Source organism: Sus scrofa, chromosome 6 (genome assembly GCF_000003025.6).
Source record: "Sus scrofa isolate TJ Tabasco breed Duroc chromosome 6, Sscrofa11.1, whole genome shotgun sequence".
Taxonomy (NCBI): Eukaryota; Metazoa; Chordata; class Mammalia; order Artiodactyla; family Suidae; genus Sus; species Sus scrofa.
Window position 1 is genome coordinate 79,835,646 of NC_010448.4, and position 25,672 is coordinate 79,861,317.

General features: G+C 54.7%; 2 protein-coding genes and 1 long non-coding RNA gene across 19 annotated transcripts in view; 1 reads left to right on the top strand and 2 right to left on the bottom strand.

Moving 5' to 3' along the window:
* Nucleotides 1-9,284, bottom strand: part of LOC110261110 — a 24,269-nt gene extending 14,985 nt beyond the window's left edge. Inside the window, exon 1 of the long non-coding RNA XR_002344934.1 lies at nt 8,944-9,284. This is a non-coding gene — a long non-coding RNA (uncharacterized LOC110261110). The remainder of the gene's footprint in view (nt 1-8,943) is intronic.
* LDLRAD2 (low density lipoprotein receptor class A domain containing 2) lies at nt 2,089-14,666 on the top strand. The gene is made up of 4 exons (XM_021095497.1): nt 2,089-3,052; nt 4,658-5,086; nt 8,057-8,188; nt 13,177-14,666. Exons 1-4 carry the CDS (start codon nt 2,689-2,691, stop codon nt 13,659-13,661), a joined length of 1,410 nt encoding a protein of 469 aa, XP_020951156.1. The 5' UTR covers nt 2,089-2,688; the 3' UTR covers nt 13,662-14,666.
* Nucleotides 14,046-25,672, bottom strand: part of HSPG2 (heparan sulfate proteoglycan 2) — a 108,593-nt gene continuing 96,966 nt past the window's right edge. For 13 of the 17 annotated variants that reach the window (XM_021095485.1, XM_021095484.1, XM_021095483.1 and 10 more), the window contains 19 exons: nt 25,509-25,625; nt 25,125-25,142; nt 24,769-24,880; nt 23,886-24,030; nt 23,693-23,792; nt 23,458-23,567; nt 23,205-23,313; nt 22,228-22,326; nt 21,624-21,845; nt 21,110-21,354; nt 20,576-20,747; nt 20,359-20,481; nt 20,216-20,272; nt 16,517-16,592; nt 16,348-16,426; nt 16,187-16,257; nt 15,909-15,992; nt 15,397-15,500; nt 14,046-15,284 (listed from right to left, as the gene is read on the bottom strand). In XM_021095485.1, coding sequence (XP_020951144.1) covers nt 15,112-15,284; nt 15,397-15,500; nt 15,909-15,992; nt 16,187-16,257; nt 16,348-16,426; nt 16,517-16,592; nt 20,216-20,272; nt 20,359-20,481; nt 20,576-20,747; nt 21,110-21,354; nt 21,624-21,845; nt 22,228-22,326; nt 23,205-23,313; nt 23,458-23,567; nt 23,693-23,792; nt 23,886-24,030; nt 24,769-24,880; nt 25,125-25,142; nt 25,509-25,625 — 2,216 coding nt within the window. In that variant the 3' untranslated portion in view covers nt 14,046-15,111. The remainder of the gene's footprint in view (nt 15,285-15,396; nt 15,501-15,908; nt 15,993-16,186; nt 16,258-16,347; nt 16,427-16,516; nt 16,593-20,215; nt 20,273-20,358; nt 20,482-20,575; nt 20,748-21,109; nt 21,355-21,623; nt 21,846-22,227; nt 22,327-23,204; nt 23,314-23,457; nt 23,568-23,692; nt 23,793-23,885; nt 24,031-24,768; nt 24,881-25,124; nt 25,143-25,508; nt 25,626-25,672) is intronic. The other 4 variants (XM_021095493.1, XM_021095482.1, XM_021095496.1 and 1 more) reach the window with 1 other exon arrangement.

Below are 25,672 nucleotides of genomic sequence, written 5' to 3' on the forward strand. Positions count from 1 at the left end.
CATATATCCCATCTGAACAGGATTTGCAGGCAAGCCCCAGTGTTACCAAACCAAACGTGTCCTCACCTGTGCACAGTAAAGCCAATCTACTGATACCAGGTTGTGGTAAAGGAAAATGCAGTGTTTATTGCAGGGCGCCAAGCAAGGAGTCCAGGTGGCTAGTGCTCAAAAGGCCGGAACTCCCTGATGACTTTTAGGGGAAGGTTTTAAAGACAAGAGTAGGAGTTCCTGGGAGTTCCATCGTGGCTCAGTGGTTAACGAACTCAACTGGTACCCAGGAGGACTTGGGTTCAATCCCTGGCCTTGCTCAGTGGGTTAAGGATCCAGCATTGTTATGAGCTGTGGTGTAGGCTGGCAGCTACAGCTCTGATCTGACCCTTAGGAACCTCTATATGCCACAGGTGTTAAGTGGGTTAAGGATCTGGCTTTGCCACAAGCTGCAGTGTAAGTTCCAAATGGTCTGGGTACGTGTGCTTGTGGGCAGCTTACAGTTAATTTCGTCCATCTGGTGGGGTTTCAGTATCTGCAGAACAGCTCAAAGGACATGGGTCCGGATATTATCTATAGCCCTTGAGGAGGAACTAAAGGTCCTTGACTTTGTTTAATGGCTAAACTATCATTGTTTTGTCTTGTTTAACTGTTTTCCTTTGTTTCTGTATTTTCTGACCTCTCTGATTAAATTTATTCTTTGGATCTCAGGGAAGGCCTAGGAAGCTAAAGGCAGAGGACAAGGGGGGCAGGGAGAGGGGTCGGCTTTGGGGTTGCCCCACAGGGTCCTGCTAGGGTCCTACTGGAATTTGCCTTCTTTAACTTGTAGGTCACAGATGGAGGTTCCCAGGTTAGGGGCCCAATCGGAGCTTCGGCCTACACCACAGCCACAGCAATGTGGGATCTGAGCTGAGTCTGTGATCTACACCACAGCTCACAGCAATGAGGGATCCTTAACCCACTGAGTGAGGCCAGGGATCGAACCTGCGTCCTCATGGATACTAGTCAGATTCGTTTCCGCTGAGCCACGATGGGAACTCCTATTGCTCAGTTTTGTTTTATTTTTTTATTTTTTATTTTTGTCCTTTTAGGGCCGCACCCATGGCACATGGAGGTTCCCAAGCTAGGGGTGCAATTGGAGCTACAGCTGCCAGCCTACACCAGAGCCACAGCAACACCAGATCCGAGCTGCATCTGCGACCTACACCGCAGCCCACAGCAATGCCGGATTCTCTTCTTTGTGTGTGTGTGTTTTTGTCTTTTCTAGGGCCACACCTATGGCATATGGAGGTTCCCAGGCTAGGGGTCTAATCAGAGCTGTAGCCGCCGGCCTATACCACAGCCACAGTAACTCGGGATCTGAGCCACGTCTGCATCCTACACCACAGCTCATGGCAATGCCAGATCCTTAACTCATTGAGCGAGGCCAGGAACCAAACCTGCAACCTCATGGTTCCTAGTCAGATTTGTTTCCGCTGCACCAAAACAGGAACTCCTATTGCTCAGTTTTAAACTGCCACACATTTATTCGTTTTTTTTTTTTTCCCCTTTTCTTTTTACAATTGCACCTGCAGTATATGGAAGTTTCCAGGCTAGGGGTCGAATCAGAGCTGCAGCTGCCAGCCTGTGCCACAGCCACAGCCACAGCCTCACCTGATCAGAGCTGAATCTGAAACCGATACCACAGCTCATGGCAACACCAGGTTCTTAACCCACTGATCGAGGCCAGGGATCAAAACCATACCCTGGAGTTCCCGTCGTGGCGCAGTGGTTAACGAATCCGACTAGGAACCATGAGGTTGCAGGTTCGATCCCTGGCCTTGCTCAGTGGGTTAAGGATAAGGCATTGCCGTGAGCTGTGGTGTGGGTTGCAGACGCGGCTCGGATCCCGCGTTGCTGTGGCTCTGGCGTAGGCTGGTGGCTACAGCTCCGATTCAACCCCTAGCCTGGGAACCTCCATATGCCACGGGAGCGGCCCAAGAAATGGCAACAACAACAACAACAACAATAATGCCGAGGGAGCGGCCCAAGAAATAGCAACAACAACAACAAAAGACAAAAAAAAGAACAAAAAAAAAACAAAAAAAACCATATCCTTACCAAGATTATGTCCTGCTGAGCCACAACGGGAACTCCTAAACTGCCACACATTTACTCATTTCCTGGATGCCTGCTCTGCGCCAGGCACTCCGCTGTGACCTAGGGCTTCAGGGAGCAACAAGACACTCACAGAAGACAATTTTAGTGAGGACTATTGGACAATACATACAATTAGATCTAAATAAGCAAAATAATTGCAGTGAATGGTGAGAAAAATTCAGGGAGGTATGACAGAGTGACAAGGAGGGAGAGCGCTAATTCAGGGTGGGACGTGGTCAGGGAAATGTGGTCTGAGGAGGGACACGTGAGCTTGAAATCTGAACGCCCTGGGGAAGCCAGCCATGCAACGCCACAAGGGAAGAAGATTCCAGGCGGAGGAAATGCCAGGGCAAAGGCCCTGAGGCAGGAAAGCTTTATACCAGAGCTGACTCCTGGTCCAGTGCTCCTTTACCATGTGCTGCCTCCCTGGGTGCTCAGAGAGGCCCCTTTGGTGTCCTGGGCCTCCCTTCAACTCAGCCCTAAGATGCCAACTTCTCTCTGAGGCTGTGGGTCCCTGTGGCTGAACCGGATCTGAGTTTCCTGGTTCCTGTCTGGCAGAGGATGAGCAGACATCCTCCCGCCTTCTCTCCCCAGGCTCTAGCCCCAGCCCCAAATCTCCATGGCAACCCTAGACACAATCCTGACCTGAAGGAGGATCTGGGAGGGGGAGCACAAACATCACTGGAGAGACCAGAGCGGCAGGTGCACTTGCCTCTCCCTGCTCCGTGTGTCCTGATAACCTCTCCGGTGACCCAGCCAGGACCCCTACACCCCAGTCTCCCCAAAGAACCCACACCGAAGATTCCGCAGGTCTGCCCCACTGCCAGGCACACAGGGGCCTGGATGGAAGCCTGTCCTCTGCACCTGCCCCAAAGGCTGCTCCTGCTAGGGGTGGCTGCCCTGGCTGCACCTGTTCCACACACAGGTGAGTATGAGGGGGCTTGGTTCGGGCAGGCAGGAGATTCGGGCCCTACCACTCTTAGAGATTACGTTTCCCAGATCACACTTGCCCAGATGGTCTCGGATCCCATGAGTCAGGGGAAGCTGGAAAACTGTCTGGTCTTGCCTGGCCCCCCAAGTCCACCCCACCCCCTCTGGGTGGCTACAGCTCCAAGTCACACAAGCGGGGGTCTGGGGGCGGTGGGGCAGTTCTCCGGTCTGGCATCGGAAATACTGCGGGCTTTGGAGTTTGACAGTCCTGTGTTCACACCCTCACCCTGCCTCTTCCTACGTTTCTCCCCCAACATCACTGTTTCTGCTGAAGTTTCAGGTTTTTGTTTTTGTTTTTCTTTTTCCAGAAGTAAAATGGGAATAATAGCCCCTTGCTCCTTAAGGGACTATTATTATTGTGCATTTAAAGTGAGATAAACCATGCCCAGTGCCTGGCACATAGAAGGTGCTAGCTCATTCCTTCTCTAAACCTCCCCAAGTCCTGGATGCCTCCAGGGTAGGTTCTGGCTTTAGCAGGTCTGCACAGATGGGAGAAGATGCTCCCACATCCCGAGCTCTGAGGGAGACTTTCTCCCCAGAGACCCCCGAAGACCCACATCTTGGCCTGTCCTCGAGCACTGGTGGTGCCCCTAGCATGCACCGGCAAAGCCACCTCCAGTTCACTCTATCCTCACAGACATCAGAGCTGGTTTGAATACTTACATGTTATCTCATCAGTCCTCACAAACGCTCTGTACCAGTAAGGATGTTTGGGGCTGGAAGTAACAGATAACAAACTAAATGGAGCTTAAACTATAAGGACACTTATTATATTATTTCACTTAAGAAGAATGGCCATAGGTGATTCCAGAAATGGTTAATTCCGCAGCTCAACTGTGTCAGGCGTCTCCATAATTCTGATGACTTCATTCCTGCAAGGTGGCTGCTGCAACTCTGGGCATTGCACCCAGCTCTCAAATGTAGGACGAAAATAGGGCCCCTCATCACAGAGCTCGCCCACCTTTTTTTTTTTTCCTGCTTTTTAGGGCTGCACCTGAGGCATATGGAAGTTCCCAGGCTAGACGTCGAATTGAAGCTACAGCTGTCAGCCTACACCACAGCTCACGGCAACGCCGGATCCCCCACCCACTGAGTGAGGCCAGGAATCAAACCCTTATCCTCATGGATATGAGTTGGATTTGTTTCTGCTGCTCTAGAAAACCAAAATTTCTTCTTAGCTAACTGGTAATACCTGTCCTGAGCTGTCAGAAGGCTGCTTATTGTCTTTATCTATCCTACTTAGTAGAGTAAATGTTTTGTACAATAGTTCTAGAAAATGCATTTGAAGATAGAGGGCTGTGGTAGACTGTCCTTGGGCCTGCATCATATTATCTTTCTAAAATTTGGAAAATTCTGAAACACAACCTAGGGTTTTTAAATAAGAGATCGAGGACTTACATTTTTTAATCCTCACAAAAATTCTCAAGAAAACTGAGGCTCAGAGGGTGAGCGACTCACCCGGGGTCACACAGCAGAGAGGGGGCAGGGCCAGGCTTGGAACCGGGCCGCGTGGTTCCAAGCTCTGTGTTTCTTGCTGCAGGCGACCTGGTGGACCTGTGCGGCCAGACGTGGCAGGGGGCCGGGCTGCTGCTGCGCTCGCACCCCACATCCCGCCGCTTCTACTTCGTGGCTCCGCACACCGACTGCCGACTCTGGTTGCGGGCGGCGGCCCCAGGGGACAGGATCCGCTTCCAGTTCCGCTTCTTTCTGGTCTACAGCCTGACCCCGGCGTCCCCGCCGCCCCCAGCACCCAATGCCTCCTCCCCAGCCGACCCCTGCGCCCCTGGGTCCTACCTGCAGTTCTACGAGGGCCCGCCAGGGGCGCCCCGACCGCTTGGGGCCCCGCTCTGCGGCCTGACCATCCCTGCTCCGGTGGTGTCTTCTGGAGACTTCCTGGCCCTGCGCCTGGTCACCAGAGGCCGCCAGCCGCGCGTGGACTTCGTGGGAGAAGTCACCTCTTTCCGGTTGGGTGGGTTGGGGCTGTGGGCCTGGACCCTGTCCTCCCTTGGGCTCTGGAGACCCTAGGAGACGGAGGGGGTTGGTCCTAAGAGCACACAGGGGTGGTGCCTGCTGGTCGCCTTAGGCGATGCTGGTAAGAGTGTTCCACCCAAAGAGCCAACCCCATAATCTGCCTTCCGTGGATGCGGGTGTGTCCCTCGCCTGGTGACATGCAACTTCCACGCAATTCCCAGCCACTTGCACACCTCACACTCTGCCTACCCACTCACTTGAACTGTGCATGTGCACAACTCACACCTCAAACACACAAAGCCACACCATGCACACCCCGCCTGCCTCACACACATGGCAACACACACCCCGTATGACTTACGTATTGCACACTCATCTGCACACACAGTTCACACATCACATACGCTGCCTACACACACTGCCGCTTTTCACACTTCCACACAACTCCCTCACAGACTCTCACGCACTGACTTCTCTGTCCTGGGTCTGCCCTTCAGATGACTGCAGAGGGGCAGAGAGTTAGGACCCCTGTGATTGTAGGTGACAGAAACCCACTTAGGCAAGAAAAAAAACTGATAATAATAATAATCCCTTATCGAGCCTTGCCTTTGGCCCCCCCCTTTTTTTTATCTTTTTGCCTTTTCTAGGGCTGCTCCCACAGCATATAGAGGTCCCCAGGCTAGGGGTCGAATCAGAACTGTAGCCACTGGCCTATGCCAGAGCCACAGCAACTCGGGATCCGAGCCGCGTCTGCAACCTACACCACAGCTCACAGCAACACGGATCGTTAACCCACTGAGCAAGGGCAGGGACCGAACCTGCAACCTTATGGTTCCTAGTCGGATTCGTTAACCACTGCGCCATGACGGGAACTCTTATTTATTTATTTATTTGTCTTTTTAGGGCTGCACCTGAGGCATATGGAAGATCCCAGGCTAGGGGTCGAATAGGAGCTGTAGCCACTGGCCTACACCAGAGCCACAGCAACGCCAGATCCAAGCCATGTCTATGACCTACATCACAGCCCATGGCAACACTGGATCATTAACCCTCTGAGCGAGGCCAGAGATTGAACCTGCATCCTCATGGATCCTGGTTGGGTTCTTAACCATAAGAACTTCAAGGGGAACTCCGAAGAGTTCTATTATATCGTTTTGCAGGCAGATCTCACTGGCTAATTGGAAATCAACCCCTCCCTTTCAACTTCCTTCCTTGCCTCTGTTTCTACCTCTGTTTATCTCTTGCCCTCCTTCGAGGCACAGGCCAAGCATGTCGCAGATACTCTGTGTTTAGCAGGATTGGACTCCGGAAATCAGGTGGCAGTCCTGAAGCCCTATCACACCTCTGGGTTCCTTGGATCAGTTTTTACCACGTTGATATATTTTCTCTCTCATAGATATTCACTCTTATACCTACACACTTTCTATATATCAGAGCATTCACTTTCATTTGCACATGAAAGAAACTCAACTGAAGTTGCCTTAAGCCAAAGGAGAATTTGAGGGGATCCTATAAGTGGGATACTAAGGCATGGGTTCAGGAGTTCAAGTAATGTCACCTGGGCTCTGTCTCTTTCTTCTCTCCCTTCACATTATGTGGGTCTGTTTGGCTTCCATCTCAGGCAGCTCCTTTTTGTACTTGACAGCAAAGTGACCTTGCAGCTCTAAATCTACAATTCCTATAATCCCTACAATGCTAAAGTCAATAAAATAAAGAGCAAGGATCTTATGGTTCCCAGCACAAGTCCTTGGGGCCAAATGGGCCATATGTCCATTGCTGGGGCCAGGAAATGGAGTGTTCTGGTTCTCATGCCCACCTGAGAGCCATACTGTTGGTTGGTTCCACCTGAAACCAGCTTTACTCCACAGAATGGAGTAAGCCAACTTGCCTGCCATACCCTGTGCTCCAAGTCATACCATTCTTTCACCTGTGTACAAATTCATTCCTTTAACAAATACTGAGTCCCTGCCATGGCCAGGTGCTGTTCTAGGCTCCGTGGATACACGCAGCAATGTACAAAATAGACACCCCTGCCCCATTTGAGCTGACATTCTAGTGGGGAAGACAGACCCAAAAACAAAGAATCAAGTAAATCCATACTCTGCAGAGGTGGTAAGGGCTGCAAGGAACCTACATCAGGAGAAAGAGGTTGTGGGGGAGGGTTGGTGCGCGTTCTCCTGCAGATGTGAGGGAAGACCTTTGACAAGATGACATCTGAGTGGAGAGCTGAAGGGAGCGAGCCAGGCAGAGACTGTCAAGTGGGACTGATGACAGGCGCAGTGCCATGAGCAAGGATTTGCTTGCAGTGGTCAGGTCACTGGGCTACCACAGGTTGCGTGCACACACACGTGTGGATATACATACACTGGGTGCCACATTCTTGTGAACATAGGACTGAATTCCTACCCTGCTGCTTATATACAAGCTGTATGGCCTTGGTCTAGTGACTTAACCTCCCTGTACCCCTTCTCATCTCTAAAATGGAGCTAGAGTTCCAGCTGTGGCACAGTGGGTTAAGGACCCGGTGTTACGTTTGTTGTGGCATGGGTTCCATCTCTGGCCTGGCACAGTGGGTTAAGGATCTAGTATTATTGCTGCTGTGGCATAGGACCCTGCTGGGGCTCAGATTTGATCCCTGGCCTGTGAACTTCCGTATGCCACAGATAGGGCCTAAATCAATCAATTGATAAATGGAGTTGATAACAGTATTGACCCCACAGGTTTATTGTGAGAACTGGGATGTGAACCATGAGTGGCATGGAATAGGAACTCAACAAATGCCATCACCACCACCATCCCGTCCTTAAGATCATACACCTGCTTCCAGTGGAACACGCTATTCTCTCACCTGAATAGCATGGAAACAGCCTCTCCGGCTCACACCTCCCACCTCCCCCCCCACCCTTTGAGGGCCACACATCCCGTAGGGACCAGGTCCCTCATCTCTCGCCTCCCCTCTCAGCCCCAGGATCCTGTGGCGCCTACTTCCCATGTCGGAATGGCAGGTGCATCCCGCCGAGTCTGGTGTGCGATCACTGGGACATGGACAACTGTGGTGACGGCAGTGACCAGGCTTCCTGGCCCCCAGCCAACTGCAGAGGTCAGTGATGGGTGTGACCTGGGCCCTGCTGAGCAGCTAGGACAGAAGCTGGAGGCCGGAGGCTGGGGTGCAGCAGGAGGGGATAAAGTGAAGCACCGTAGTGGGGAATTGGTTTAGACTCGAAAGCTAGAGTGATGCTAGAGGTGATATAATCCAGCTGCTTCCAAGAGATGTTTCAGAGATGAAGCTTTGCCTAAATGGAGCCTTAAACAGAGGCCCCAGTCATCATGAAGAGAGATGCTCAATATTTTGTGGGGGGGCCTCACCCTCAGCATGCGGAAATTCCCAGGCCAGGGAGTCAACCTGAGCCACGGCAGCAACCTGAGCCACTGCAGTGACAACACTGGATCCTTAACCCACCAGGCCACCAGGGAACTCCAAGAAATGCTCTATTTAACTGGATGGGGGAGGGGGACCTGGACCCTGGCTGACTGATGTCCCACTGAGAGATCTGTTTGACCCTCAAGACTTTGAAAATCATTGCTCCAGTCTGCCTCCCACATTTTGTAGTTGTAGAAGCTGAGGCCTAGGGAGGAGAAATGCCCAGTCAGAGTCAGTGAGCGCCATAATCAGGAATGACCACTATGGATGGACAGAGGGGACAAGACTAGGTCACCCTTGATCATCCTTCCTAGAATTCTCGAGATGCCCCACCCCCCGTCAGGGATGCCCTGTCCTGTCAGTCAGGTTGTTCATTGCAAAAAAGCACCTGGCTGAGGGGTGAAATCCAGCTTCCCAGGACGCCATGCGCTTACCTCCAAGCCACTCCTCGGGCTCCATGGCAGGCTCTTCATTATCTCCCTCACACTGTGCCCTGTGCCAAGAGGCCCAGGCCCTTCATCGTCTCCTCCACTCCGCTGCATCCATTCCCTCCAAGATCTCCTTTATAAGTTTCACCAGCTGACTCCTCTTCCAGCTCTAGTTACATAACCACCTGCCTACTCAGCATCTCCATGTGGATGTGGAGACAGATCTGACAAATTGCACCAAACTGAACTCATGATCCACAGCCTTCCCTGCATCCTGCTCCTCACCCGTGTCCCCTTCTTTTTTTTTTAGGGCCATGCCCACAGCATATGGAAGTTCCCAGGCTAGGGGTCGAATTGCAGCTGTAGCTCCCGGCCTTCACCACAGCCACAGCCACACTGGATCCGAGCCTCATCTGCGACCTACACCACGGCTCAATGCCAGATCCTGAGTGAGGCCAGGGATTGAACCTGAGTCCTCATGGATACTAGTCGGGTTTGTTACCACTGAACCACAACGAGAACTCCGCAATGTCCCCTTCTTACTAAGTGGCAGCTTCGAACTCTGATTGCTCAGATCCAAACTGTTGAGTCTTCCTTTACCCCTTTTCTCCTCTCAGCCCACAGCCAAGCCAGCAGTGAAATCAGCGTTAGTCTGATGTTTTCTTTGTCTTTGTCTTTTTTTTTAAGGGTTGCACCTGCGGCATATGGAGGTTCTCAGGCTAGGGGTCAAATCAGAGCTGCAGTTGCCAGCCTACACCACAGCCACAGCAACACCTGATCCAAGCTGCGTCTGTGACCTACACTACGGCTCATGACAATGAGGGATCCTTAACCCACTGAGCGGGGCCAGGGATTGAAACTGTGTTCTCATGGATACTAATTGGGTTCATTTCCACTGAGCCATAATAGGACCTCCTGGTCTGATGTTTTCCTCATAAGACTGGAGTCAGGGGTTTTTAGGAGGAAGAACACAGAGATAAAGCACCGTTTTCATCACATCAGGCCCAGCCAACGAGATCACTCCCAGCACGATTGATGGATGTTGGTGTTGGCCTTGATCGCAGGGCTGAAGTTGTGTTTGTCAGGTTTCTCTGCTGTTACTCTCCCTGCCTCCTCTCTCCACACAGTCCTCTTTGGAAGGAAGTCGCTATGTGCAGCCCACACATGGATGGGGAGTTAAGCTCCCCTGCCAGAGCAGCTATTTTATTTATTTAAAAATAAATATTTTTGGAGTTCCCGTTGTGGCACAGTGGTTAACGAATCCGACAAGGAACCATGAGGTTGCGGGTTCGATCCCTGCCCTTGCTCAGTGGGTTAAAGATCCGGTGTTGCCATGAGCTGTGGTGTGGGTCACAGACGCGGCTCGGATCCCACGTTGCTGTGGCTCTGGCGTAGGCTGGCAGCTCAGCTCCGATTAGACCCCTAGCCTGGGAACCTCCATATGCCACAGGAGTGGCCCAAGAAATGGCAAAAAGTCCAATAAATAAATAAATAAATATTTTTATTTTATTTTATTTTATTTTTTTGGTCTTTTCTATCTTTTTTAGGGCTGCACCCATGGCATATGGAGGTTCCCAGGCTAGGGGTCGAATCGGAGCTGTAACCGCTGGCCTACACCACAGCCACAGCAACGCGGGATCCGAGCTGCATCTGAGACCTACACCACAGCTCACGGCAATGCGGAATCCTTAACCCACTGAGCAAGGCCAGGGATCAAACCCACAACCTCATGGTTCCTAGTCGGATTCATTTCTGCTGCGCCGCAACGGGAACTCCTATTTTATTTTTTAAGTAAAAAAAATTAATTAAAAAAAATTTTTTCAGTCACACCTGTGGCTCGGGTTGCTGCTATGGAGTGGGTTTGATCCCTGGCCCTGGAACTTCCACATGCCATGGGTGTGGCCACAAAAAAATAGCAACCCTGTGTCCATCAAAAGAAAAACAGGTAAACAAAATGTGGCCTGTCCACACAATGAATTTTTTTTTCTCTTTTTTGGCCCGTGGCATATGGAATTTCTGGGCCAGGGGATCTGATCCAAGCCAAAGTTTCAGTCTAAGTGGCAGCTGTGGCAAAGCCAGATCCTGTGCCAGGGATCAAACCAGTGTCCCAGGGCTCCCAAGATGCCACTGATCCCAGTGCATCATAGTAGAAACTACCACACAATGGATTATTATTCAGCCCTGAAAAGGAAGGAAATTTAGACAACGCTACAACATAGATGAACCTGGAGGAGATTAGGAAATGTAAAATAAACCAGTCACTAAAGGACAAATGCTGGAGTTTCTATTGTGGCTTAGGGCGTTAAGAACTTGACTAGTTTCCATCCTACCACCTAGGATATAAGTTCAACACCTGGCTTTGCCTAGTAAGTTAAGGATCTGGTGTTGCTGCAGGCTGCAGCATAGGTCAAGAATGTGGCTTGGATCTGGGCATTGCTGTGGCTATGATGCAAGCTGACAGCTGCATCTCTGATTCGACCTCTAGCCGGGGAACTTCCACACACCGCAGGTGCGGCCCTAAAAAGACAACCCCCCCAAAAAAAAAAGACAAATACTGTATGATTCCACTTAAATGAGATACCTAGAGTACTCAAAATCATAAGGACAGGAAAATGGAGTGGTGGATGCCAGGGGCTGGGGAGGGGGGAATGGGGAATTACTGATAATGGGTATGGAGTTTCAGTTTTATAAGACAAAGACAATCCTGAGAATGGATGGTGTTGATGGTTGCACAACAAAATGAGTACTTAAAAATGGTTAAAATGGAGTTCCCACTGTGGCACAACAGAACCGGTGACATCTCTGCAGTGCCAGCATGCAGGTTTGATCCCTGGCCTGGCACAGTGGATTAAAGGATTGGGGGTTGCTGCAACTGTGCTGTAGGTAGTTCACAACTGCAGCTGGGATCTGCTCCCTGGCCCAGAAATTCCATATGCTGTGGGAAGAAAAAAAAAAAAAGGTTAAAGTGGCAAGTTTTGTGTTGTATAGTTTACCTCTATTAAAATAGTAACCCTGGAGTTTCCCGTCATGGCTCAGTGGTTGATGAACCTGGCTAGTAACCATGAGGACTCGGGTTTGATCCCTGGCCTTGTTCAGTGGGTTAAGGATCTGGTGTTGCCGTGAGTTGTGGTGTAGGTCACAGATGTGGCTCAGATTCCTTGTGGCTGTGGCTGTGGTGTAGGCTGGCAGCTATATAGCTCCTATACGACCCCTAGCCTAGGAACCTCCATATGCTGTGGATGTGGCCCTAAAAAGACAAAAGACAATAAAATAAAATAAAATAAAATAAGATAAAATAAAATAAAACAAAACAAAACAAAACAAAATAAAATAAAATAAAATAGCAACCCTGCCCCAGCCAATGTGTCCTGTTCCTTTTCCTGTATAATTTTCCCCCATAGCACCCATCTCCATTTGACATATGATAGAGTTTGTTTTGTGCCTCCTTACACTGAAATGCCATCTCTGTGAAGACATTTTTGTCTGTTGCTCACTGTCATATCCCCCAGTCCCTAGAGCAATGCCCAGGGTGCAGTAGGAGATGCGACTGAAAAACACTCAGCTGGGTGGACCAATGAACCTCTTCCTATGCCTCCGTTTCCTTACCTGTAAACTGAGGATGATAAACCTAACCTTTCAATATATCATGAACTTTAAGGGAAATCTTTTGGGCAAAGTGCCCAGTGCAGAGCATGATGCTTGGTGCATGGAAAATGCTCAGTATGGGTATATATATATATACACTCTTTTTAGGGCTATACCCATGGCATATGGAAATTCCCAGGCCAGGGGTTGAATTGGAGCTACAGCGGCCGGCCTATGCCACAGCCACAGCAACGTAGCGTCCGAGTCGTGTCTGCGACCTACACCATAGCTCAGGGCAACACCAGATCCTAAACCCACTGAGCGAGGCCAGGGATTGAACCCACATCCTCATGGATACTAGTTGGATTCATTTCTGCTGAGCCACAAAGGGAACTCCCAGGTATATACTTCTTGAGAAGTAGCTCCACTCATCAATCCCAGCTCCTGGAGCTAGACTGTGAGTTCGAGTCCACCCCTGTCACTTCTAGCTGTGCGACCTGGGCAAGTGACTTAACCTCTCTGTGCCTCACTTCTCTTATCTGTAAAATGAAAGTACTAACACTCTCTAAGTGGTTTGGGGATGATTAAACGAGACATAGTCATGGTCTGGAAGGGGGAGTTCTCCGTGTGCTAGCTCTGTTATTTCTCACGCAGGTCCCTCTCTGGCGCCCAGCAAGGCAGCGGGTACGGATGCTGGTACCTCCCAGCCCTTGACCCTTTCCCTGGCTCTTGGGTCTTTGGGGACCCTGGGGACTGCAGCTGAGAGGAGTCCCCCTGCAGGCTGGGACCATGAACGACAGGATGCAGCTCTGGAAGGTAGATGGCTTTTGGTTACCACCTGCTCTGGCGCCTCCCACCAAGGTCACAACTGTCCCTCTTCAGTGATGGGTGGGGGTGGCAGGCCTAGGCTCAGGCCTGAGTGGACTCTTGTTCCTTCTGCAGGTCCCCGGCTGCGGGGCGTGGCCCTGGCCTCCTCACTGCTCCTGGCCTCTGCTGGCCTCCTGCTGGGTCTCCTCTGGTGCTGCTGCTCCTCCAGCGGGCTGGCCTGGAGGGCGGGTGCCCGTGGCCTCTGCCTCAGCTGCACCATCTGTTATACGTGTCCTGGCCAGGTGGCCCCTGGGGGGGCCGTGACTGAGTGAGCCAGCCTTCCAAGGTCGAGGGGGTCAGCTCCAGAGAGGCTGCGGGCCTCGGAGGAAGGAGGGTGGGCTCTGCGGTCAGACAGTCCCTGGGTTCTGCTCCCACCTCCCACAGGGCTGTCGAATCTGGGCAGGTCATATAATCCTCTGGGACTCAGTCTACTCCTCTGGAATGTGGGATGATTTCCATCTCGCAGGGTCGTGGGGAAGGCCACAGAAGAGAGCTGACCCTGCAACTCGCATGGCGGCTGGCACAGCGGGGAGCTGACTTTGCTCACCTGAAGCTGCCTTGCTTTGCTCCCAGACCTCACCTGCCCTGCTCTGCCCACCCCATCCCGCCCTCAGGTACCAGGCATCCAGCCCTCATCAGAGACACAGGAGATGGTCTTGGCAGGGATAGCACCGTTTATTAAGAAAGATCAAGACAAAAACCACAGGAGGGTCCCTTCTAGGACACAGAGGCCAGGCGCCCCGACCCCACATCTGGGGGCTGCTGGTGGGGAGGCTTCTTGCCCCCATTTGAGCCCTCAGGCTCCCACAGATGGGGCAGGGCTGTCATGTCCCCTTCCTGTCCCTCCCAGGCATGAGTCCTGGTTCTCCCCACCCAAGGCACTAACTCTTTCCAACCACCAATGCCCTTCTCCCCCATGTCCCCTGGGCCTTCACTTCCAGATCAGTGGGGGGGACGTGGCCTGGTACGGGCAGGGAGACCCTCTCAGTGCTGGGCTCTGCCTGTAGCAGCTCCTGGTAAGAGCTGGGGTGGAGTTTCCCTTGCAGCCCCTGAGGGCAGGGGCCCTGGACTAGGTGTCGGGTTGAGGGGATGCAGGCCAGGAAGGCTTGGTGGGATGGGGAGGCTGCCAGGGGCAGGTGGCCCAGCTGGCTAGGTAGAAGTGGAGGTGGGGGTGGGACATGGGCTGGCAGGGTGGGGGCTGCCTGCCCAGGGGTGAGCTGCCTTTTGCTCCAGAGTTGGCACTAAAGAGCTTTCCCAACACAGAGGAGGCTGGCAAAGGCCACTGCGATGCCCTTTGCTCCAGGTAGGTGGTGAGGCTCTAGGCTGTAAGCCGAGGTTGGCTCCCGCAGAAACGAGGGCTGCCAAGGGCAGAAGAAATAGGCAGCCCAGCATTCCCTTGGGGGGGCTTTATTGGTGGGGTCAGTTCTGAGCCCACTCAGCCACGATGCCTGACCTCAAGTCCTGGGGCTCTCAAATGCTGCCCTCTAAGGCACCTGCTCCCATCCCACCTGCCCTGCCCAGCAGACTGTGGCTTTGCCCAGGTGTATTTGTGTGTTGGGGGGTGGCGTGCCCACCCTCCAGTCCAGCCCAGGGCAGTAGCAGCAAAGCGTGGCATCGCCTCAGTTTCTTACAAAATATTCATAATAATAATATTAATAATAATATAGTCGATGTTGTGGGGCCGGGGCGCTGCCCGAGAGTCCGTGTGGGGGCAGGCAGTGCCTATGAGGGGCAGGGGCGCATGTTGGCCCCTGCCTGGGCGCGGTGCTGCAGATCCAGGGGCTGTGGGGGCAGGGCGCCAGGCCGGGCAGAGTGTAGCACCAGATTCTTGATACAGCCCGTGATGCCCGAGGAGAACCTGCCCCCGGTCAATGCAGCCACGTCAGGGGCTCCGCCTGCAGGGAGGGGGCGGGGCCTGTCAGCTCCAGGAGGCCACGGGCTCTAGCTCTGGGGGAGCCCCGTGCCCTTCCTCCCCGGCCGGGGCTGAGGCCCGAGCTCCAGACTTACCGATGTAGACGCTGCCCTTGGTGTTGACCGCCACGTTGGGGCCTGGGGACTGGCCGCTGACCAGCTCCTCGCCGTCCACCTGGATGGAGCCTCTCCGGCCCTCTCTGCGGGGGAGCTGGGTCAGGTTCCGCACCACCGATTCCCGGTCCTTCCCAACCCAGGGAGAGTCCCCTCCCTTTGCTACAGAGACTCTGGATGGAGAAGTCTGGCCCCTGCTCCCTGAGTTCTTCCCTCCTCCCCCGGCTGGAGGAGAGATCCGGCCCCACAAATCCAGCTTCCTAGCACCCCACCCAGGTTTCACCCATCCCCTAGGGGGCTTGTGCCCACCCCCATGGAGTTGTGCCCTGCCCGGGAAGTCTGGGCTCTGGAGGGTGGGCTCTCCGTGAGCCTGGCCTCAAGTTCTGTCTCCCCAGAGCTCAACGCCTGCCCCCCTGTGCCTGGTGGTTGGGGGCATCCTGTCCCATTCCAGAACTCCAGGCCCCTCATGCCAGTGCCCGGGTGGGCTCCCTTACCGCAATGCCGTCACCCGATGCCACTCCCCGTCATTGATGGGGTCCTCGGAGACAAGGCGGGCCTCCCCACTGCCTAGCTGGTAGCTGCAGTCACACAGGCCCAAGAAGGCATGAGCATGGGGCACGACTGGGGCGGTGGGGCATGCTGGTAGGGGTGTGGCTGGGGCAATGGGAGCTGCAGCTTCTTGTGGGAGGAGCATGGGGCTGACCAGAGGGGAAGCCACGGAACAGGGAGTGGGGAAGGGAGGGGAGAGGAAGGCTGGGGTGCCCGGACCCACCTGAAGACAAGGTGCCCATCCTGAAGCCCAAGACTGATGAAGTCCTTGCCTCGGCCAGACTCTCCCACTTCCTGCCAGGGAAGCACAGGGTCTCTGGGGGCCCCGGCCTGGAGTGCTCAGCCCCCCAACAGCTGGATCCCAAGCTGGGTGCCCACACTCACCACGCCCTGCCAGAGCAGGAGGCCGCTGGCTGTGCTGGTTCGAACCTCCAGCTCAATGGTCTCGGGCACCTCAGGGAGGCTACAGGGCAGGGAAGTGGGTGAGGAGGCAGAAGTCCCAGACGGCTGTTCCCTACCCCAGGCCCACAGACTCTCCTGACACCCGTCTCACCTCCTGGAGAAGACGCGGCCAGGCAGAGCGAGGAAGCCGTCATCGTAGAAATAGGCTCCGTACTGCCCGGGGGCATCTGCAGGGGGCAAGGGTGGGGCGGGGGGAGAGTGGGAGGAGCTGGGACACCTGCTCACCTGCATGGCCCGACCCTCACCTCCACCCCAACCTGTGCCCTTGCAGGGCTCTGAACCCCCAGTCCCTGGAGACCCAAGGGGGCCACTAGCGGAATTCAGGGGCCTGTGAACTTGGCTGGGAAAACACAGCAGTGCTAGTTTCACTCACTTCTCCCAGAAGGTTAGCAGTTCTTTCAATCAGGGCAGGTGGACCACACACTCACAGAGCAGCAGGGCCTGTGACCCAGTCAGCAATAGAGGATTTCCTCATTGGGTTACGGTTGGTAGTTGCAAATATTTCAAAACACTGTTTATGGAGTTCCCATTGTGGCGCATTGGTCAACGAATCCGACTAGGAACCATGAGGCTGTGGGTTCCATCCCTGGCCTTGCTCAGTGGGTTAAGGATCTGGCGTTGCCGTGAGCTGTGGTGTAGATTGCAGACGCGGCTCGGATCTGGCGTTGCTGTGGCTCTGGTGTAGGCTGGTGGCTACAGCTCCTATTCGACCCCTAGCCTGGGAACCTCCATATGCCGTGCGATCAGCTGTAGAAAAGGCAAAAAGACAACCCCCCCACCCCCGAAAAAAACCACAAAAAACAAAACACTGTTTATGCTTATTGCTACTGTGGTAGCCTTTGGGACTAACACTAGATCTTGTTATTTTTTTATTTTTATTTTTTTTGTTTTTTTGCTATTTCTTGGGCTGCTCCCGCAGCATATGGAGATTCCCAGGCTAGGGGTCAGATCGGAGCTGTAGCCTCTGGCCTACGCCAGAGCCACAGCAACGTGGGATCCGAGCCTCGTCTGCAACCCACACCACAGCTCACGGCAATGCCGGATCATTAACCCACTGAGCAAGGGCAGGGACCGAACCTGCAACCTCATGGTTCCTAGTCGGATTCGTTAACCACTGCACCACGATGGGAACTCCTAGATCTTGTTATTTAATGTGTTAACAAAGAAGCAAGGACTTCCTGCTGTGGGGTATCGGGTTAAGGATCTGGCGTTGTGTCTATGGTGGCAAGGGTTTGATCCCTGGCCTGGCGCTGTCGGTTAAGGATCCGCCATTGCCGCAGCTGTGGCACAGGCTGCAGCTGCAGCTTGGATTCAATCCCTGGCTTGGGAACTTTCATATGTTGCAGCTCACCAAAAACAAAACATTTTAGGAGTTCCTTGGCAGCCTAGTGGTTAAGGACCTGGAATTATCATTGCTATGGCTTGGATTTGATCCCTGGCCTGGGAATTACCACATGCCATGGGCACAGCCAAAAATTTTTAAAAAATATTTTGATACAGGAGTTAAGAACCCGACTAGTATCCATGAGGACTGGGGTTCTACTCCTGGCCTCACTCAGAGGGTCAGGGATCTGCCTCAGATCCTGTGTTGCTGTGGCTGTGGCATTGGCCAGCCGCTGCAGCTCCAATTCAGCCCTTAGCCTGGGAACTTCCATATGTTGCTATGGTGCAGGTCACAGATGCAGCTTGGATCTGGTGTTGCTGTGGCTGTGGCGTAGGCCGGCAGCTGCAGCTCCAACTCAACCCCTAGCCTGGGAACTTCCGTGTGCTTCAGGTGTGGCCCTAAGAAAAAAGAAAAAAATTTTTTTGAAAAACTTTACTTTGGTATAATTGGTTTTCTTTGAAATCCTATGTATTTTCATTCTGTGGAGTCAATAGAGTCCAGGTAGGGTGATCAACCATCCTTATTTGCCAGGTCCTGTCCTGGTTTTAGCTTTGAAAGTCCCACATCCCCAGAAACCCTCCAGTCCTGAACAAACTGGGCTGGCTGGTTACTTAGGTTGGTGGCACATAAATGGTTCTGAATCCTTGGTTCTCTCCATCTTATGGATGGGAAAACAGGTTCAGGGGTCAGTGACGTGCTGGGAAAGTGGAAAGCCGAGATGGCACCTGGACCTTTCAGCTCCACCGTCCATACTGTGTCTAACACCCCAACCCTACCTGCTCAAACCCATTCCACACCGACACTGGCCCCTGGGGCCTGGCAGCTAGCAGCATAGGGGACACTGTGTTACCTTCCACCAAATGACGAAATTAACAGCTAACAGTTACTAAGCACCTACTCTATGCCAGTCACTGTGCAGGAAGTTTCACATCTAGCTACAAACATAAGTTTTGTTGTTGTTGTTGGCTGTGCCTGCAGCATGCACGAGTTCCCAGGCCGGGGACGGAACCCCTCTCACAGCAGTGACAGTGCTAGATCCTTAACCAGCTGCACCGCTAAGGAACTTCCTACAAACATACATTTTTTTGTCTTTTTAGGTCCGAAGTCATGGCATATGGGGGTTCCCAGGCTAGGGGTCCAATTGGAGCTATAACCGCTGGCCTACATCACAGCCACAGCCACGTGGGATCCAAGCCGAGTTTGCCACCTACACCATAGCTCATGGCAGCGCCGGATCCTTAACACACTGAGCGAGGCCAGGGACTGAACCTGTGTCCTCATGGATACAGTCAGATTTGTTTCCGCTGAGCCATGATGGGAACTCGTCCTACAAACAAAATTTTTAACTAGATTCTTATAACAACCCTATGGCTTAGTCGTAATATTAACAAAAGCTAACATTCTGTACCAACTCTGGACCAGACATTTTCTAAGCATTTTAAATACATAAAAGAATTTTGTTGTTGTTGTTGTTTTTGTCTATTTGCCATTTCTTGGGCCGCTCCCGCGGCATATGGAGGTTCCCAGGCTAGGGGTCTCATCGGAGCTGAAGCCGCTGGCCTACACCAGGGCCACAGCAACGCTGGATCCGAGCCGCGTCTGCAACCTACACCACAGCTCATGGCAACGCCGGATCGTTAACCCACTGAGCAAGGGCAGGGATCGAACCCGCAACCTCATGGTTCCTAGTCGGATTCGTTAACCACTGCGCCACGACGGGAACTCCCTTAAATACATAAAAGAATTTTACTCTTACTTATTAAAAGCCTTGTGGAAGGATGTTACTTCTTTCTATTTTATACATGAGAAAACTGAGGCACTGAGAGGTTAAGTGACTCGTCCAGAGTCACACAGCTGGTAAGTGGCAGGGCTAGGATTTGAATCCAGGCTCTAATCCACTATACCACTACTTCTCTTATATTAGTGATAAATAATAAGATGTATCTATAAAGCAGTTAGCACAGGGCCTGTAAATGTTCAATAACTATTTTTGTTTCTTTTTTATTAGGGCCATACCTACGGCACATGGAAGTTCCCAGGCTAGGGTCTGAATCAGAGCTGTAGCTGCTGGCCTACACCACAGCCACAGCAGTGCCAGATCACATCTGTGTCTGCAACCTACACCACAGCTCACAGCAACACTGGATCCTTAACACACTGAGCGGGGCCAGAGATCGAACTCGAATCCTCATGGATACCAGCCTGTTCTTAACCTGCTGAGCCACAATGGGGAACTCCTGACTCTCTTGTTCTATCTCTCTGTGTCCAGGGAGCCTCTCACATGGGCCAGTTTGGTTTAGGGGTTAGGATGGAGGGTGTGGGGTCCCTGGAAGAGGGGCTGAGAGACCCACAGTCTGGGAGGGACGAGCCTGCTCACCTCCCTGGCTGGTCACAGCAAGTACGTACCGTTGCCCCCACTGCCTTCAAGATGCCAGTCGGACTCTGCGATGCCATGTACAGAGCCTGTGGGGAAAGGCAAGGTCCAGGCGGTGGGCTATGTCCAGCCCCAGGGCCCCAAGGGGGAGGTGGAGAGAAACCGCAATGGTTACCTTGTTGGCAGCGTGGGCCAGAGAAGCCGGGGGGACAGAGGCAGCGGGTGCCCTGGCAGGTGCCCCCGTGCAGACAGGGCTCGTGGAGCTGGCAGGGGTTCTCCTCGTGTTCACAGAGGTCTCCTGTGGGCCAGGGCAGAGGTGAGTGGGCACGGGCTGGAGCAGCCACTGACCGCTCGGTGCCCCTTCCTCCCAGGGCCTGGGCCAGCTCACTTGCCTTTGAAGCCATCCCGGCATAGGCACTGGAACTCGTACTCGCCCGCGGGCATGCATGTGGCGCCATTCTGGCAGGGCTGGCGCTCACACGGGGAGCTGTCATAGCACTGCCCGATGCCCCGGCTGCCCAGGAAGCTGTAGGTGAGGTCCAGCCGCTTTCCATTCACTGACACCTGTGGGCATAGGGACACCGAAGGACGTTAAGGATGCAGGAGGCAGAGGCACAGGTATACCAACAGAGAGAAGACTGCAGCAGAGGGTAGCTGGGAACCCAAGTCGGAGCTTGGGCAGTAACATGGGATTCTAGGGGTGGCGGGGGGGACAAAGCCGAGTGTCTACTGTGTGCCAGGAACACCCACCAGTGCGGTCCATCCTCAGTACAACCCTTCGAAGCAGGTGTAATTATCCCCACTTTACAGAGGAGGACAAATGAGGCTCAGAGGTGAAGCGTTTGGTCCCAGGTGCCCTGGGCTGGCTGCAGATGGAAGGAAATCACCCCGCCCTGCCTGCCTGTTGTCTGGAGGCTTCTCCTCACCTCGCCTATGCAGCCGTGGAAGTGAGCGCTCACGTTGGTGGCCGGGGGCAGCTGCACGGACGGCTCTACACCACCGAGGTAGAGCAGGGTATGCAGGTTGAGGCCCTGGCTCTTGCCGGGCGAGGAGCGCAGCACGGGGCGCCCACCGTTCACCCGCAGGCTGCCGTCCTTGTTGAAACGCTCTGCGGACACGTGGTGCCAGCGGCCCAGGGCCAGTGGCTCGGAGCTCCGCAGAATGGCCAGCCCTGGGGAGGATGCCCGGCAGGGTTGGCACAGGGATGGTCACTGCCCTGTCCCACCCCCTCCTGGAACTTGAGCAGATGGGGAACTTCCTTCCTGTCTAGGGTGTCCCAGAGGAACCTGAGAGATCCAGGGACTTGCTTCCAGTCACACAGAGAGAAGCAACGAAGAACGGGGACTCCAGTTGGTCTGACTTCAGAATTCACTCCTTCGCGCCTCCTCGGGGCACAGGGCTTAGTGCCTATGCCCATCTGCATTTGGCGGCAGTGCTCACCTGATCCCAACTCGTAACGGAACTCCAGATGGCCGCCAACCATCGCCAGGGACACAAAGTCCTCCACAGGCCCACTCTGGCCTCCGCTGAACACCAGGATCCCGTCGGGCGCCAGCGGCTTAAATTCGACATCCAGGCGTAGCTCGTGGTGTGTGTTGGTGAGAGCAGGCAGCGCCAGGTAGGAGCCCGTACCCGACATGGAGGGGGTGGTCACGGTCACACCTGCAGCAGCCACAGCTCAGCCAGGGCAGGGAGGTTCTGGTGCCCTGGAGGGCTCCAGCTCCCAGCCTTCCTCTAGGATCGCTGTCCACCCCTCTAGTCCCAGAGGCTTGGGACCAGCTGGGCCATGGCTTCGGCAGCAGCCTAGGAGCACCCTGTCCCCTGGCACTGCAGACCAGGCTGGATCTCCAATAAGATGGGGTTCCCCTTTGGGACCCTCACATAAGGGATCTGGGCTGCGCAGAAGCTTGGCCAGGTGACTTTGAGGCCCTCTGGCTCCAGAATAATTTTATCATTCACAGGGCCCGTCCTGGCCTTGGCGTGCCCCGTCCAGCTCCCCCATCCTTACTGGATCCCTGACGGGCTCAGGGCCCACTCTGCTCACCTTCCTCACACCTCCTCCCTGAGCGGCCCAGGTGGCAGCGGCAGGTGTAGCCTCGGCCATCAGGCCGATTCACACAGGTGGCGTCGGGCCCACAGGCCTCTGGGGGACACATGGGAAAGTGAGGAGAACATTGAGATGGACTGGAGAGGGTGAGGTCCCGATGTCACAGCCCTACCTATTGCCCCTGGGGGCCTTGGCCAGTGAGGGCCAGGCCAGCCTGTGAAGGATGCGTCAGGAGCCGGGAGGCAGGGCTCTGGGAGGACAAGGGCTGCTCAGAAGACAGGGGAGAAGGAGAGGATTCGGGCAAGGGTGGGGCTGCAAGAGGCCAGGCAGGGGGCAGCATGCGGAGAAGTGAACGAGTGACTCTGTGGTTCTTAAAAGAACAGTTCCCGTCGTAGCACAGTGGTTAACGAATCCAACTAGGAACCATGAGGTTGTGGGTTCGGTCCCTGTCCTTGCTCAGTGGGTTAAGGATCCGGCGTTGCCGTGAGCTGTGGTGTAGGTTGCAGATGCAGCTCGGATCCCGAGTTGCTGTGGCTCTGGTGTAGGCTGGTGACTACAGCTCCGATTAGACCCCTAGCCTGGGAACCTCCATATGCTGTGGGAGTGGCCCAAGAAATGGCAAAAAGACAAAAAGACAAAAAAAAAGGAATGCACCCGGATAACTGTTGGGGCGATGAATACCTGGGGGCAGGGAAAGGGTGAGCACCTTGGTAACAGGGCGGGAGGTGGTAGGTACAGGGGAGCAGTGACTGGAGCTGGGGGAGAGCCCTGGGAGTGATGGGGGGTGAGTGCTTGAGGAGCAGAGATGGGAGGCAGAGTGGGGGTGAGGGTGGCAGTGATGAAGTCAGCATCCTGGAAGACTGCTACTTACTTGGGAAAGACGGAGTGGTTGGGGTAGAGGTGGATAAGAAGGCACAGCAATGGGCAGAGGGAAGTACCTGGGGTGACAGGGCTTGGGAGGGTGGGGTACCCACCTGGGTGGCAGTGCAGGGCCTGTGAGTGCTCACAGCGGCTCCCGGTGAAGCCAGCTGGGCACATACACACATAGCTGCTGCTCTCCGAGTCCTGGCAGTGGCCCCCGTTCTGCAAAGCAGCCCCTGAAAGTCAGGCTGGGAACACTCTGGCCCTCCCCCCACCCCCCCACCCCCCGACGCCACTCCCCCCGGGGCCTGTCACGGCTGAGGGCAGTGGCCGGGCAGCCAGGAGGAGGGTGTGGCAGGGGGGTACCTGGCAGGGTCGGTCCCGACAGGTGGGGCAGTGGGAGATGCCATGTGCTGTAAGGTTGAGGTCATGGAAGACGATCTCCTCGCCCTGGATACGCAGCTCCCGGACACAGCCTGGGGGGCAGGCAACCAGGATGAGTCAAGGCAGGGGTGTGGGGGGTGTTGGGAACAGCCCCAGCCCATGCCCTGCAGTCCCCCCACCCCAGGTGCCCAGGGCAGAATGTGGGGAGGGGGCTCACCTACGAAGCCGCTGCTCAGTCCCGCCTTGGGGATGGCACCATAGTCGGGGTAGCCGCCCAGGTAGAGCTCCTCGTTCAGGTCCAGGCCCTGGAACTTGCCCTGGGGAGGAAGGGGGATGTCAGGAATGGCCGGACAGAGGCTGGGCAGAGGTGGGGAGGGGCTGGAAATGGGGGAAACAGGGCTGGGTCTCACCTGGGAGGTCCCATTGACCGGGGTCAGGCTGCCCACAATCAGGGAGCCCTGGGTGAGGCTGCGCAGCAGAGTCACGGTGTGGAACTGGCCCAGTGCCAGGGGTGTGGGGTGGCGGATGGTGGCCATGCCTGAGCCTGCATCAAACCTACACCATCGGGTGGGAGTGGGGGCCGGGGCAGGAGAGAACAGATTTGAAGGAAGGGCTGGGCAGGGGGCCCGGGCTGGGCAAAGGTGTGGTCACCACTCCCTGCAGTCCTGCTCCAGTTCCGTCCTTGCCTTGTCCTCTCGTGCCACCCCCCCCCCCACTTACCCCGTCCCCACCCTCCCCAGGTCTTCTCTCCCCACACCCTTTCCCCGGGAGCTTGTCCAGAGCAGCCCTGGATCTCCCTTCCCTGCAGCCTGGCACCCCTCACTGCTCCCCTGAGCACCCTTCCCTCCGGGAGCACCCTATTTCTTTCCTTCTTTATGTATGGCTGGTCTTCCCCAACTAGTATATGCATCCCCACGAGGACTTGACCTGTTTTTTTATCTCTGTGCCAGTGCCTGGCACATAGTAGGTGTTCAGCAAATAGCCGTTGCATGCATGCATGCATGCATGCTTGAGTGAATTCTGGCCTGTATAGCCTGGAAGGATGCACTCAACATCATAGCTGGTTTCTGCTGCAGTTTTGTGCAAGTCTGAGGCTGCTTCCCTGACACCTGGCCGGAGATCTGTGCCGATCCCAGCAGAATGGGTGGTCGCCGAGGGAAAGGACCACATCTCCTGCTTCTCCAGAACCTCCTTTGTACAACTCAGCCCAGGGTGGCGTGTGCCTGACTAAAATCCTGCAATCTAGTCCCCCAGCCTCGTTTTCCACATAAACAGGGTGGGAGAGGGTCTCACCGGAACTCAGGTCTTCCGCCCACAAGGCCAAAGGAGATGAAGTCGGGCTGCCTGTTGGCCAGGTTGGTGGGGCTCCCTGGGATCCGCTTCTGCCCATTGTACAGCAGCATCCCTGGGCAGGCACGGCTGCATTAGGGGCTCCTGCCCGGCTCCGGGCTCCCTGTCTGCCCGGCCCCAGAACGAGCGACCCTCACTAAGTCCTCCCTCTGGCACACCCCACATGGCCACGGCCGTCTCCCTCTTGGGATGGTGCTCTAAATAGAAGGGGCTTGCTGAGAGCCCCTAGAAAGAAACTGAATTGGCTTTTCTTACACTGTAGGGAACACATGAATGAGGAGAGGGAGGCAGAGACTCACCCGAGTAGAGAAGGAGGCCTGGACAGTGAAAGTCAGAGACCCGTAAGAGGCAGGAGGAGACAGATGAGAGAGAGAGAGAGAGAGGAGGAAAGGGTGAGAGATGGAGGAAAAGGGGGAGGAGGGAGCAGAGGCGGGAATAGGGAGATGGGACAGGAGGCCTGGGAGTTGCTGCACCAGTGGCAGAGGGGGAGGCTCAGGCGGAGCTGTCACAGGTGGGGATGGAGAAGAGAGGAGGCATGATGGAACCACAGGGGTGGCCTGGAACCACAGGGGCTCTGGGACAGGAAGGGCTGAGGACTGGGGGCTGCCAGGGCTCATACCGAAATGGCAGTTACTTTGGAGACCCCCCCCCCCAGGCCCCCAATCAGCTTCTCTCCTGCTCACCATCAGCTGAGTCTGGCCGGAAGGTGATCTTGATCTCGAACTTTCTGTAGGCATCCTTGATGGTGGGCAGTGGCAGGAAGGAGTGGGGGGTCTGTGTGAAGTAGGGTACCACCCGCTCTGTGGGCAGAAAGCACAGTTCAAGAGGATGCCCACCAGGCTGCGGG

Excerpts from the sequence above, each read along its gene's own strand:
- LDLRAD2 (XM_021095497.1), top strand. The coding sequence starts at position 2,689 with ATGAGCAGACATCCTCCCGCCTTCTCTCCCCAGGCTCTAGCCCCAGCC. Across the intron at positions 5,087-8,056 it reads AGTCACCTCTTTCCGGTTGG|GATCCTGTGGCGCCTACTTC; the intron begins GTGGGTTGGGGC and ends TCTCAGCCCCAG. Across the intron at positions 8,189-13,176 it reads GCCCCCAGCCAACTGCAGAG|GTCCCTCTCTGGCGCCCAGC; the intron begins GTCAGTGATGGG and ends TTTCTCACGCAG.